At 43.8% G+C, this 15,611-nt stretch overlaps 1 protein-coding gene across 1 annotated transcript in view; it reads right to left on the reverse strand.

Annotated features, from left to right (window-relative positions):
- Positions 1-15,611, reverse strand: part of NCAPG2 (non-SMC condensin II complex subunit G2) — a 69,528-nt gene that overhangs the window by 26,728 nt on the left and 27,189 nt on the right. The window contains exons 12-17 of the mRNA XM_044920006.1: positions 13,773-13,952; positions 11,927-12,079; positions 6,541-6,763; positions 6,221-6,324; positions 2,100-2,273; positions 25-95 (exon numbers count right to left, since the gene is read on the reverse strand). Coding sequence (XP_044775941.1) covers positions 25-95; positions 2,100-2,273; positions 6,221-6,324; positions 6,541-6,763; positions 11,927-12,079; positions 13,773-13,952 — 905 coding nt within the window. The remainder of the gene's footprint in view (positions 1-24; positions 96-2,099; positions 2,274-6,220; positions 6,325-6,540; positions 6,764-11,926; positions 12,080-13,772; positions 13,953-15,611) is intronic.

Here is a 15,611-nt window from a genome sequence, read left to right on the forward strand (position 1 = left end):
GGGAGGGAGGGAGGGAGGGGTTACCTGAATGCAGGCACAGCAGAGGCCGGCATAAAGGACATGAGCATAAACAAAGGGATCTTGCAGCGATCATCCTAAAAGCATAAGGGGGGAAAAGGGTATTTAAACGCAATGACATTTTGAAAGGCTGTCCACATAACTTCCTAATAACCTATCTTCAGAGCTGCTCGGTAGGAATTAGAGCACTCCTTTCAGTGTTCAATGGGAAACTTAAACCTACTGGTAAGCCTTATATTGGAGAAGCAGTTTCAAAGTTTTAAGTGACATTTACCACTCGTGTGATGTATTAATTTGTGCAAATATTTATTAGGCACCTACTGTGTATGAATTGCAAACCCAGATCCCGGGAGATACATCAATAAGCAGAATAGACAAATTCCTTGCTTTTGAGGCACTGACTTCTATTTTAAAAACAATACTGATTAAAGGGGGAAAAAAATTAACTCTGTATACTTGGTATCCTGAATATAAATGTCAAGAGAATGAACTAGTCAGAAAAAAACTTTTCCATAAAATAATCAGAAAATCTTTGGGAAGACAATATAGTTTAATGGAAAATGTTATAGGCTTAGGAGCTACCAAGCCAAATCTAGGTCCAACCAGACTCCACATTTTTACCAGCTGGATCAGCACAAAGCAAAAAGGCAGTGCCAAGGTCCGTTTCCTCCTCTGCATTTTTGGGAGGAATGAGACAGGCACACCACAGCACCCCATCCGTGGTGGCACTTAATAAGCCATAGCCATACCAATGTTATTGTGATTACACCATTAAAACAAAGAGTAGACCAGGCTCAATCAAAAACACTTAATAGAAAATATCCTCGGTTGATTGGGAGAATAAGAGATGGTGGACCCTAACAGAAAAAAAATAACAATTTCCCCCAAAATACACTTGAAACAGAACCAGGGACAACATCGAAATTTGATCTGCACTTACTCTGCATTCAGTTGGAGTGGACCCACCCCTCCCCCGCAACTCCCAATACAAAAAATGTTTACTTAATGTTACAAAAGTAGACTGCTAATTACCACTAATTCCACTCTGTCTGGATTATTGACTGTTTATTCATTTATAAAGAAGACCACAATGTTCTTGGAGCAACCGAGTGCAGAGAAGTTCTCTTGCCAGAATCATTTGAAATTAACTGAATTAATTAACTGCCTTCCTTGGGTCCCTAGATACCTGCAGGCCACACTGCTCATCTATCATCTCATCTAGTATTCTATGGGCTTCTCTGTTATCGTCTGAGAATTTTGAGATAATGCTGGTTTCCCAGCCCAGTGTAATTATTTGAGGTTTTAAATGTACTAATAACTTCAGCAATTTAGATTATTTACCTTCCTGAACAGGTCACAGTTGCATTTCAGGGACACAATGAAGCTCAGAGACACAGTCACAGAAATGAGGCTCAGAACAGCTAAGGGGTCAAGGTCATATAAGCAGTTTTGGAAGAGCCCAAAAGTAAAATTCATCAAGAGAAGGATGGTTCATAAAACCTATGATCGTTCTATATTTAAACCAGGCTTTCTTTATAATCGGGAGTACATTTTCATCTCTAGCTCAGTCTTACTTCTATTTGTTTTGGAAATATGAACTTCCCTCAGAAGTAAAAAGTCAAGAAACAGGTTTCCTTCATCCAAATAGAAGTTATATGCATGGTTCTATTTGCAGACACAACTCAAACACTTCAGAAACCCATTTGCTTACAGTATGCCATCAAATGCCTAAAAGTGCCCACGAAACTTAGCCGCTATGGCATCATGTTTGCCAACTCTTCTTTCTCAATTCCCAGCTAATCAAACTAAATTCTCAAATGGTGTCACAGACCATTGAAGACAGAAAAACTGAGCACTCACCCCCAAATTTCCCTGAGTGCTGGGGATATGAAATGGGAAGACATATGGCCTCCACCCTCGAGAAAGGCAAGAGGCCACTTCCCCTGCCAGGTGAGCACTGGCTCAGCATCCCCCCTTACACATGACCAACCAGGTCCTGCCAGGTAAGCGTGTTAGGCATTTTGGCTAATTCTGCACAAATGCAATCTTAATACACCCACCCACAGTGTGAGCAGTCTTACCTTGAAGACTTTCAGGTACTCAGGGAGCACAGAGGCAAACTTGTTAATGGTGTAAACTCTGGCTTCCTTATTATTTTCCATACTTCTGTGAATACTTTTCCAGAGAATCACAACGATTTCTAACAAACCGGCCATGGATGCAACATCGCTTACAGACAATGTGTTGTCCAGAACCTAAGATACAAATAATTTGATTGTGAAAGAATCAAATCATAACAACTATTATGGTTCAGGTACATTCCAGACCTGAAGAAGAAACATAAAGGGTATCAAGTCTATTTTCATTTCATGAAAATGATTTTATCTTTATTTATCTTTTATTTCATGAAAATGATTTTATCTTCTATTTGAAAATCTCTAGTAGAGGGACGCCTGGGTGGCTCAGTCGGTTCAGCGGCTGCCTTTGGCCCGGGTCATGATCCCAGGGTCCTGGGATCGAGTCCGACATCGGGCTCCCTGCTCAGCGGGAAGCCTGCTTCTCCCTCTCTCTCCCTCTGCTTGTGCTCTGTCAAATAAATAAAATCTTTAAAAAAAAAAGGAAAGGAAAGAAAAGAAAATCTCTAGTAGAGGTAAATGCCTTTAAAAGCCCACTCAAGAGGGGCGCCTGGGTGGCTCAGTTGGTTAAGCGACTGCCTTCGGCTCAGGTCGTGATCCTGGAGTCCCAGGATTGAGTCCCGCATCGGGCTCCCTGCTGTCGGCGGGGAGTCTGCTTCTCCCTCTGACCCTCCCCCCTCATGCTCTCTCTCTCTAATAAATAAATAAAATCTTAAAAAAAAAAAAAAAAAGCCCACTCAAGAAATAAATGCTAAATGAACCCTATATCCTTTCAATCCACACTTTATGTGAATTAAAAATCCTCTAAAAAATCAAAATGTATAAACTATTGTCTTTAGGGACATAATAAGCAAGTAAAGAGCATACTTCTACTGAATCTTCTGAATTACTGCAAGATGTCACTTCTTGCCATACACTTTGATGTGAACAGACTGGGGGAGGAGGGAAGGATTTACCTAATGTGATTGCTACTGAGACTCAGCTACAAACTCGGCCAGTCAGATCACCCCAGGCTCTCCACTATGCAGGCCTGGGGAGGGCTGATGATGACCAACTCCCACTCAATCACTGGCTTCCTCAGTTTGTTCTAAAATAACACACCGTTCACACCTTCTGGGCTTACGCTGGCTGTGAGCAATAATCGCTGCTATGTTCTTCTGCGTGCTCCATTTAAGCCACAGATGCCCCCTGGCAAGTCTTCTTTTGCACAAAACACAGACCCCAGAACACAACCAGCTCACACACACACTGACGGGGTCTGCTAGCCAGCCCTACAATGGGACTGACCAAAGACATCTGATAACCTGCGAGCAACCACTACAGACAATTTCCTGAAAAGGGACTACCTTGGGATGCAAAAGAAGATTCATTTCAGGAGTTGGTACTGTTGTGCTATCTACTCAAACGCAATGGAAAAAGACAGTTTAAAAGAAAACAAACTTGGGGCACCTGGCTGGCTCAGTCGGCAGAGCATGTGACTCTTGATCTCTGGGTCTTGAGTCCAAGCCCCACGTCGGGTGCAGAGTTTACTTAAACAGAATGAGAATAACCACACGACAAACTGTATTTCTTGTCTAATATAAACTATAATAGACCTACACACTTCTAAAAGCTTGTGTTTTCTAATGGTACAGAAACTGACCCAAAGTGTTATAAAAAATACCTAGGTTTTTTATAATAGGGGTGGAGGGTTTCTTCAAAATTTACAAAATGTAATAGTCTCTCAACTAGTACATCACAAACTATGTGTCTGCTCTTCTGCAAACCATTTCCACCATCAGTCTGAGTTTGCAGTGGTGGCCCAGGGAGAAGCTGTGCTTTCTCCCTGGGCATCAATCACTGCCTCCACCTCCCACGCCGTGACCCCACGCGCCAGAACCGTGGACTGAGACTGTCATGCTGGCCTCTCCAGCTGAGGTTTCTGAAGATGTAGGGCGATGCGGTCAGCTTCCTGAAAAATTCTGCCCATACAATCTGTATACTGAGGGAAAAACCCTGGAGAGAGGAACTTAAATTCCACCAAAAATAAAAGCAGAACCAACTCCAAATGCCCTGGGCTGAAGGCTTTCCAAATTAAGGCCGAGGAGGTCTGTGAGTGGCTAGAACTGCTAGTCGGGGTCCACTGTCAGGATAAAACCCAGTCCCACCCTTTCTGTACATTTTCCTCCTTGATTCCACACCTGCCTCCCTGACTGGGATAGAGACAAGGACTTGTTTTTTGTTTTTAATTTAAAATATTTTATTTATTTATTTGACAGAGAGAGGCACAGCGAGAGAGGGAACACAAGCAGGGGGAGTGGGAGAGGGAGAAGCAGGCTTCCCGCTGAGCAGGGAGCCCGATGCGGGGCTCCATCCCAGGACCCTGGGATCATGACCTGAGCCGAAGGCAGCTGCTTAGCCGACTGAGCCACCCAGGCGCCCCAAGAGACGAGGACTTGTTTAAACAGAGTCTAGGCTGATGGAGTAGTGGCCCTCCAGCTGCAAGCCCATGGGCACAGGTGTCCCTGGGGTGCGTGCAGAAGTCGTCAGGCCAGCGTGAGACCCGTGAGCAAACCTGGCACCCTCTCCTACAAAGAGGCCTGTGTCAGAGGTGGTGGGACGCAGGTGGGGACTGAGGCAGGGTCAGACTGTACGCAAGGACCTCGCCTTGGGGCCTACATGCAGGACCAGGTCTCAGCAAAAGGACAGACTGTCTCTTGCGACTTCTTTTAAAGGCCAGTTTCCTAATCTATTTGGGTACTACAAAACTACTCCCAAATTTTACTTTAGATGTACATAAGCATGAAAGTTTGTTTATAAGCTTAGGATACTGCTTATAAGTAATGCGTCTCTCTTAAATTTCTTTTAAGTGGTCACTCTGGATTCTGAAGAAATAGCAGCTAACCAGTCCCTTTGATTAACTACTTTTTATTTTTTTTAATTTTTATTAGTTTTTTTGAAGATCTATTTATTTGAGAAAGTGTGTGTGTGTGCGCACACACATGTGCGGGCAGGGGAAGGGGCAGTGGGAGAGGGAGAGAGAGAATCTCAAACAGACCTCCCAGCTGAGAACAGAGCCGGACTCGAGCTCGATCCCACGACCCTGAGGTCGTGACCTGAACTAAAATCATGAGTCGGATGCTCAACCAACTGAGCCACCCAGGTGCCCCAATTAATTACTTTTTAAAAGATAATTCTAGGGGCGCCTGGGTGGCTCAGTTGGTTAAGCGTCTGCCTTCAGCTCAGGTCATGATCCTGGGGTCCTGGGATCGAGTCCCGCATGGGGCTGCCTGCTCAGCGGGGAGTCTGCTTCTCCCTCTGCCGCTCCCCCTGCTTGTGCTCTCTCTCAAATAAATAAATAAATGAATAAATAAATAAATAGTTCTAAATAAAGCTCATTCCTAGAAATTCAACCCCCAGATGTTTCTAGTAGAATCTCACAGCAGTGGCTATGAGTAAATCCTTAAGAACATTAACACCACTGATTATAAAATGTGGTAACATCCAGAATCCAATCCAGGTGTATGCTACACCCAGGTCGAATTAAAATATACAGAGAAGTGAGGCGCCTGGGTGGCTCAGTTGGTTAAGCCACTGCCTTCGGCTCAGGTCATGATCCTGGAGTCCCAGGATCGAGTCCCGCATCGGGCTCCCTGCTCGGCGGGGAGTCTGCTTCTCCCTCTGACCCTCCCCCCTCTCATGTGCTTTCTCTCTCTCATTCTCTCTCTCTCAAATAAATAAATAAAATCTTAAAAAATATATATATATATACAGAGAAGCTTAAGGCCAAAAAAATTTGGGACAGGTGTTACCAGTAGTAAATTTTCCTGTGTTAAATCCTACCCAAGCTCCACAATGAACTATAAAGGATGTAGAGCAATTCTTTCAGAAACATTATTCGTGATCCTCTACAATAACTTGCTGAATTACCAATACTGAAGGGATCATGGGAAGTCAAAATATTGCTGACATAACAGTCCATGGCAATGCCAGCGTTCTGCCTTTCTCCAAGCAAGGGGCACGGGGGCCTTGTGTTCCCTGAGGAAACACGGCCGCCGGTGCAGCCGGGCCGGGGCAAGCCCGAGCACACTCACGTTCTCCTTCTCCCTCTCCTCGTGGCTCTCGTGGCGCTCGCGCATGGCCCTCCGGATGCAGGCGTTCAAGCAGTGGCGAATCACGTGAATCAGCTTTGCTGAAATGTTTAAAATAATCGGTAGTTAACGTACATGTTTCTTCCACAAAATTATCTTTCTCACAGTGAGATTATAATCCCAAACAACTAAAAACACCATTTTAAAGGGAATCATTACGAAGTGCACTGGAGCGTGGAGTTCAACACTGAGGCTATGGGGCATTCGCTATGCCTGAGGGAGCAACACAACGAGCACGGAGATGCAGGCGCCCCCACCTATGTTCGTGCAGGCGGTGTGCTCGTGAGCCTGCCGATAGAACGTCCTGGCGGCTGCGGGGTTCATCTGCACCAGCGTGACGCAGCGCTCACACCACACCTCTTCGGGCTGGTTCACGGGCAGGAAAGAGTTGAAGACAAGGCTCACCAGGCGCCGAGACACAGGCCGGGAATCTGACTCCAGACGAACCAAAATATGCTCCATGGGGCATATTTTCCAAAACTACGTAAAACATACACAGAAGGGAACAGTCAATTGTCCCTGTAATCTTGAAAACGCTTTCTAAGCAAAATTTCCTGAGCAAAATAAAAAAGGAACTAATCTTTATATTCAAGAAAATTCATTTCAAATGACTATACCAGAAACTGTGACTCTTCTGTAGAGAAATTAGAATAAATCCGTATTTTAAAAAGCATTGCCATTGGGGCGCCTGGGTGGCTCAGTCGTTAAGCGTCTGCCTTCGGCTCAGGTCATGATCCCAGGGTCCTGGGATCGAGCCCCGCATCGGACTCCCTGCTCCGCGGGAAGCCTGTTTCTCCCTCTCCCTCTCCCCCTGCCTTGTGATCCTGCTCTCACTGTGTCTCTCTCTGTCAAATAAATAAATAAAATCTTTAAAAAAAAAAAAAAAAAAGCATTGCCATTATAAGGCACTGAAGTATAACACTGTTGGGAGGGTTAATTACAACTAATTAGTATCGTGGTTGGTGTAAACTCTCAAATGATAACTATGATTATCAGTCTCATAATTTAAAAATTTCCTAAAACACCAACTTCGGCCCATTAATGTGAAACATGAATAGAAAAATTTATAACACTTTGACACAGAGAGCTAAAGTGGATACCCTATTCCCTACGTCGGAGACATCACTCCTGAACCCCAGAGATACCTGGTCCACCACCCATGGCAGGCAGCACCCTCTGGCCCATCGCTGCCTCCCCTCTCCAGGGCCAGCTAGCCTAGATGACCACACCGGCCTCCTCCAGCCCACCGTACAGCTGCTGCGTGACCACGACTGTCCTATAGACCCTCTGCTCCAAAGCCTCGAAGTCGTCTACTGCCTACAGAAGAGAGAAACTTCCAAGCAAGACATTCCAGACAAGAGAAAAACAGCAGGAGAAAGAAAACAGATTCTAATGGTGGAGCGTTCAAATCCTGACCTGTCACTTCTCGGCTGGCAATCCTGTACAAATACCTATAGCTGGCAGTTTCCTCCTCTGTATAATGGGGATAATACCACCGACATGCATTCTCCTCAAGGACCTAGCTCTAACAACCTGCCCCCTTTCCAGGATTTTCACCTGGATCTTTCTCATCAGCATTTAAGTATTTTCAAGTCATTCCACCTCTTAAAACAAAAGCCTCCCACAAAACTCTGCTTGAATTTCCTTTCTCCTTGCAGCTCACCTTCCTCCTCTTCCTTCCACCTGCCCCCACCTCCTCTTCCTCACCCCACTTATAGCTCAGCCCACAGTAGTGCAGCTTCTACCCTCACTGAAATTGTTCTTGCCAAGGTCATAATGACCTTCTATTGAAAATCCAGATGAACATATTCACACCTCCCCTTCCAGGAAGTCTCTGAGCATCTGATGCTACTGATGACTTCCCCCAGAAACCTCCTGGGACACTTCCACTCAGACACCTCTTGGTATTTCTGAAAAAGTTATTAGAGTAAATAAAGACAGTAACTAAGCCCAAGGCCCACACCCAACACTGCTACTCACAGTGGTACTGGGGGGCAAATGGCACCAGTGCCACCAGCAGTAAGGCACGCAGAGAGGATGGTAGGGGGGCCCGGCTCTCAGCCCTCACCCCACCAGAGGCAGTGGCTTCACAGAAGAGAGCCCACGGCCAACTAACTAGAAAAATGACTGAGTGAGGCTGGCAATTAAGGGTGAGAGGCAGTACTTTCAAGGTTCCGGAGAAGGTGGTAGTGATGAGTCTGAGGCTCCATCTGGCGGCTGTAACAACTTCCCTCTTCCCTCACCTCCCCTGCGCCCTCCCTGCCTGCGTGTCGGTCCAGATGGGCTACTGGTTATGAATGTGAGTGTACTGACCTGTGATCCTGAACAGCAGGTTTGGCTAACAACCACACCAGCAAAAAACACTTGCCCAAACACTCAAGCGCACCTAGCTACCTGGTGCGATTTCACAACCACCGCAAAAGCAGATTCAACCCGAGACCAAAATGGCCAACGAATGGATTCACCATTCACCTGCTCTACTATGCTGCCTGCAATCTCACAGGAAGGTGGAGGAGGACGATGGTGTGCAGGCCCCGATGCATACACCAATGCAGAATGGAAGCAACAGGTCAAGGAGCAGAGCTGACAACTCCAGATTGCTGAGTTCCTCTGGGCAACAGTACCCTCAGCAGGAGCATCACACCTTCCCCACATGAGAACTCATGGGTCAATTCTGCCATCAGTAAATGTCAACCTCAGAACAGGCACAGCAACAGACCATTCCCAAGAGGGAAAAATCCAGAGGAAAGAGAAAGCCCTCCACTTGAGAACTCAGGTAAGCAAGGGCTCTTCAAGACTCGAGACCTCAGAGCTCCAACCTGGCTGCAAGAAATAACAACCAGGAAACATCCCAGATCTCAGCACAACAGCCCAGCCACAGAGCCAGGACCTGAGAAGTTCAGTCTGTCCCCAGTCACATTAAAAAGGTTGACTCCTAGGCCTTCACGGAGACTACACCATCTTGAATAGGAACTAGCCACTGGCACGCTTACCAAACGCCAGGTTCCGGGGTGATTCTTTTTTTTTTTTTAAAGATTTTATTTATTTATTTGAGAGAGAGAGACAGAGAGAGCACATGAGAGGGGGGAGGGTCAGAGGGAGAAGCAGACTCCCCGCTGAGCAGGGAGCCCGATGCGGGACTCGATCCAGGGACTCCAGGATCATGACCTGAGCCGAAGGCAGTCGCTTAACCAACTGAGCCACCCAGGCGCCCCGGGGTGATTCTTATAACTAACACTTCCTGCGTGTCTGCCTTTCCAGAAACTCCCCATATTAGCTTGTTTTTCTTTGATTTGCTTTCTCAAATAATGCAGAACAATTCTAATTAGCTCAGGATTCTGATTTGTTTTGTTTCAATTACCTGAAGTTTTATTTTACCCAAACATATCACCAGCAGGTTGGTATCTGCAACAGACAAGACCACAAGCAAATCGGTAACTGGTCTTTCACTTCAAATGTTAAGTGTGTCCATTACTAACACAAGCATGATCAGGGTCTGACAGCGTAGCAGGAGACCCCCGTCATTCTGACATGGTGGACGATCAGCCACTCCCACTTCCTGTTAGCTGCCTCTCCATCTTTCCAGGGATCTCACAGCTAAATCATTCTCTGCCTGGCTTTTGAACAGCTAAGATTTAAGATGAAAGAAGCACCCCAGTAAAACATTATGCTTTCTTTCTTGCTACTCTCCTAAAATCCAAACTTCCAGGTCAAAGAACTTTTGTCCTCATCTTACGTGGTCTCCCCACTATTCTCTCGGGTAGACTCATTAATAAAGAGAAAACACTGCTCTCTACATTTCCTCACCAGACATCACCACAATAGTCCTCTGCAAACAAAACACTTCAAACACAACACTAGACCAAAATTTCCGTCTTAGATTCAGAACTACTCAGTTTTATTAAGCTGTTAATAACAAATGGGATAAAAATTGCAGCCATCTTTTTTCTTAAAATGGACACGCTGATTCTAAAATACATATGCAAATGCAAAAGACCTAAAGCAGTCAAAAAGCTCTGAAAGAACAAGGCTGGAGGCTGCGCGCTCCAAGACTTCACGGGCACCTGCAGCAGCGCAGGCAACAGAGCCCAGGGCCTGAGGACGCGCAAACAGATGAGAGGGCCAGAGCGGAGTCCTGAAACAGCCCACACTCGGTCCAGCGACTTCCAGCAAAACGACCACGGAAGGGCGCTTGGGTGTGACGTGGGGGATGTGTGCTACGGAGGTCATGTAAAATAGTCTTTGGTTTTTAGTTTTTAACAACAAAAACTCACAGTTCAAAATTCATATAAACCATAAAACAGTATGTGTCCTGGCCTCCCCAGTGCCCCGTCCGTAGACATCCAATCCCCCTCACCTGAGGCAACTGTTATGAATTCCTCATTTTCTTCTAGGAATATCTTACACTATTTGAGCAAACACGTACATAGGCTCCCCATTTTATACACTGGCAGCACACTACACACACCTACACCGGCTTTTACTCCCATCTCAGGGGACTTTCCACGTGCGCTCATCTCCTTTCACGGCCACACAGCATTCCTTCAGTGCATGAACACACCACAGGCCTGCGTGGTTAACCCTAGACTAACGGACATGTCAGGCTGCTCCCAAATTCTGTGCTGGGACAAACGAGCATTTTTAAGTAAATTTCAGAAAAGTACTGCATGGAGGAAGAAAAGACACAGTGTTACCAAATGACGTTAAAAACCTTCTAACTTGGGGCGCCTGGGTGGCTCAGTCGTTGAGCGTCTGCTTTCAGCTCGGGTCATGATCCCGGGGTCCTGGGATCGAGCCCCGCATCGGGCTCCCTGCTCTCCGGGAAGCCTGCTTCTCCTTCTCCCACTCCCCCTGCTTGTGTTCCTTCTCTCACCGTGTCTCTCTTGTCAAATAAATCTTAAAAAAAAAAAAAACCTTCTAACTGAGCGCCTGGGTGGCTCAGCTGGTTAAGCAACTGCCTTCGGCTCAGGTCGTGATCCTGGAGTCCCGGGATCGAGTCCCGCATCCGGCTCCCGGCTCAGCGAGGAGTCTGCTTCTCCCTCTGACCCTCCCTACTCTCACATGTGCTCTCTCTCATTCTCTCTCTCTCAAATAAATAAATAAAATCTTTAAAAAAAAAAATTAAAAAATTAAAAAATAAATGAAAAAAAACAACCTTCTAACTAACATTTTTAGCCAAAAGCTGAACAGGACTCAAGCTAAAGGAGTACACTCTCACTTCGGAAGTTTACACCATGTTAAAATGTACATCATAACACAATTATCTCCTTGCTTCCTTCTGTAAAATGTGAAGGGAGTTCTCCCAGTAATATTCAAGTAGTTACTGAGTGCCAAGTATTACAATATTTGAACAAAAGCTTTCATGCACGTGATGGAAATATAGTTTAAGGTGGGGGCTGCTTCCATTAATGTCTTTCACCAAAAAGAAAACACACATTGATGATACTTCTAGAAACTTAAATGAAAATCACAAAACAAATAAAATTTTATGACACAATAAACTGGCAGAATATACCAGACATCGGCTAGTTTAAATGTGATTACTAAAACTCTTGGAATTAAAATTACTTTGTCTTTTTGTTGATGAAAACGAATGTACTTCTTTATCTCACATCTTCAATGATAAAATCCTGCCTGTCCTACCTTAGCAGCCCGCACGGCTTTGACTTTCAGCAGCATATCAACAAAAGCCACTCTCACTTTCTCTGAATTGTCGTGGAGACTGTATTTCAGTGCTGGCAGAAGCTGTTCCAATAATGGGTGGCTTAATTTGTTATCCAAAATTATTGGCAGACACTACCAAAAATAAAAGGAGAAATAAAAAGAACTCAAATTTAGAACATAAACAATAAAAAGTTCAGTTAAGAAAATACTCAGTTCTATCCTTATTAGTGAACTACTAGTGAACACTTTCCTAAAACAGTTTCATATAAAAAGCATACTTTCAATGAATTAGTATAGTTTCAACACTGATAATCAGTTCATCCATTGTTCTATCCAAACAAAATTAACGCAGTTATAAAATAATCCTGCAATGCTTTCTCTTAGCCAAATTTTAAAGAATTTTTAGAGTTGAAAGAAACAGAGAACAACTACTGGTGGAGAGGGCTCCAAAGCCAATTTGTGTCGGATCCAACAATCCTTTCACGTTTTTTTAGTAGCCCATGAATTCTATTTCTTGACTCAGTCCTGCATGAAAACCAGAGGGCACAAAGCCCCCCTATCGGGGGGACACAGCCACATGCACCTCAAATAGGTGGTAGAGTGACCTGCCCAAGCTCAAGCCAGTCACCAATTTGAAGATCTGATACACTCCACTTTGCTTTACAGTTATCAGGAAAAAGGATTTTTTAAAGAGAACTCTTTTTTATTTGAATTATAGTGGACATACAATGTTAAATTCGTCCAGGTGTACAACATTGTGGTTCGACAATTCTATACATTAAGCTATGTTCATGATGGTAAGTGTAGTTACCATCTGTCACCATACAATATTATTACAATATTACTATTAACTATAACAAGACCTTATGTTTTAACCATTATACTGAAATATTTACAGATGAGCTGATATAGTGTCCTGGGTTTGTTTCAAAGTAATCAATAGTGGTAGATGATGAATTGGCTAAAGATGAAATAAGACCAGGGGCGCCTGGGTGGCTCAGATGGTTAAGCGTCTGCCTTCGGCTCAGGTCATGATCCCAGGGTCCTGGGATCGAGTCCCGCATCGGGCTCCCGGCTCAGCAGGGAGCCCGCTTCTCCCTCTGACCCTCTCCCCTCTCATGCTGTTTCTCTCTCGCTCGCTCTCTAAAAAATAAATAAATAAAATCTAAAAAAAAAAAGATGAAATAAGACCAGATGTGTTCCTGATAACTCTTGAAACTGGATGGTGGGAGAAAGGATAGTTTTGTAGGTTCTTGTTAAAAGTGCATACAGTAGGGCGCCTGGGTGGCTCAGTTGGTTGAGCGACTGCCTTCGGCTCCGGTCATGATCCTGGAGTCCCGGGATCGAGTCCCGCATCGGGCTCCCTGCTCAGCAGGGGGTCTGCTTCTCCCTCTGACCCTCCCCCCTCTCATGTGCTCTCTCTCTCATTCTGTCTCTCAAATATATAAATAAAATCTTAAAAAAAAAAAAAAAAAAAACCTTTAAAAAAATAAAAAAATAAAAAAAAAAAAAGTGCATACAGTATACCAAAAAAGTCAATTTTAATGTATAATTACAAAAAAAATGTAAGTACTACATACAACTCCTATTTTAAAAACACTGTGCACCACTCACCCAGGCCATCCACTAAAAACTCGTATTATTTCAAGTAGGCCTTTTTTGTAGAAGACTTTCAATTTGGTTTTTAAAAATGTTACTTTGGATGTACAACCAAAATGTCCATAGTAGTCTATCTATAAGAGTAGAATTACGGGTAATTTAAAAATTATTCTTTCTCTGTATTTTCTAATTATTCTATGATAAATAAGTATTGCTTAAATCCTACCTTAAAGACAGAACAGCGCACGTCAGCTGAGCTTGTGTCAAATGCCAGTTCCCCGGTTACTTTCTTGAGGAGATCAATAAGAATGGTTGGAGGCATCATTTCCCAGTATTTGGAAGTTATTTTACAAACACCAAGGATCCCTGTAGAACGGACCATCGGATAAGGATCTTCTAAAAGGCTCTATAAGTTGGAGGGGAAAAAGACTTAAAAATCTTAAATCAGCTCCCTTTATATCAATATTCGCTTTACATATTAGCACTCTATGCATTCACAATGTAGCAGACATTTCAAGTTATAGAAATACTGGTCCTGTACAGACTCACACATCTCTTATTATTTATCATTTCTATAGTTGAGCATTTAATAAAAAGGACAATCCAGACATGTGGTGGCCATATCTGCCAATCCCATCTATAGGACTTTGCTGATAGCAGAGTCTCAAATACCATCCCCACATTCAGTGAGATATGCAGACTTCAGACGATCCTTCAGACACAGTCGTGTAAGCCACTTTCTTGAATTTCCAAAATGCTGTAATGCACTAAGCCCAGAATAAAGTTATTCTACTTAATGAATTAATCCAAGAAATGGTGATCAGTGGTTGCTAACAATACAAAAAGAGGGGGCACCTGGGTGGCTCAGTTGGTTAAGTGTCTGTTTCTTAGTTTCAGCTCAGGTCTTGGTCTCAGGTTGTGAGATCGAGCCCCTGTCAGGCTGCACACTGGGCGTGGAGCCTGCTTAAGATTCTCTCTCTCCCCGCCTCTGCCCCCTCCCTCCTCCTCTCTCCCCACCCTCTTTAAAAATACAAAAAGAAACAAGATGCTGTATATCTCTGGATGGAAGTACACAACAGCTCCATGAAGAATGTGACACAACAAACAAAATCCCCACAAAAATAACTGATCAACTCTACACCTATTGATATTCAGGAAATACAAAACGCAGAGGAACATAATAACAAGACCACAGGGATATGTTCTATAAAACCCAGAATTTGGTGTGCCTGGGTGGCTCAGTTGGTTGAGCATCTGCCTTCGGCTCAGGTCATGATCCCGGGGTCCTGGGATCGAGCCCTACATTGGGCTCCCTGCTCAGCAGGGAGCCTGCTTCTCCCTCTGCCTCCCTGCCTCCTGCTCTCTCGCTCACACTCACTCTCTCAAGTAAATAAATAAACCTTAAAAAAAAAAAAAAAACCCAGAATGCAAGAAACAAAAGAATAATTTGGCTTCTTTAACAACAAAAATAGCAAGCAATAAAGAGAGAGATGGAGGCTACTGGACAGGGTATTACCAATATATTGGCTGATCACATGCATGGGTCTTATTTAGACACAGATTCAAACAAAACGGGGAAAAGTGTCATTGAAATATCACTCAAAAACAATAACCCAGGGGTACCTGGCTGGCTCAGTCAGGGGAGCATGTGACTCTTGATCTCAGGATCATGACTTCAAACCCCATGTGTGGCGTAGAGTTTACTTAAAATAAAAATTTTTTTAAAAAGTTTTTTTAAGTGTTTAAAAAAAAAATTACCCAATATTTGATAGCATTAAGGAATTACTTTTCATCTTTCTTTAGTTGTAACGATGGTATGATTATGCTTTTAAAAAAATCACTGTTTTAGCAATTCCTACTTAAGTATTTAGAGTTAAAATGATGATACCTCAGATCTGCTTCAAAACAAGGAAAGAAGAAATAGATTAGGTTTGGGTCACTAAATACTGAAACTGCATTATGGGTAAATAGAGGTTCATTATACTAGGCTCTCTATTATTATGTACAAATTTTCCTATTATAAAAGTTTAAAAGCACAAATAATTCTTACTCTAATTACGGGGAA

Source organism: Neomonachus schauinslandi, chromosome 12 (assembly GCF_002201575.2).
Source record: "Neomonachus schauinslandi chromosome 12, ASM220157v2, whole genome shotgun sequence".
Lineage (NCBI taxonomy): Eukaryota > Metazoa > Chordata > Mammalia > Carnivora > Phocidae > Neomonachus > Neomonachus schauinslandi.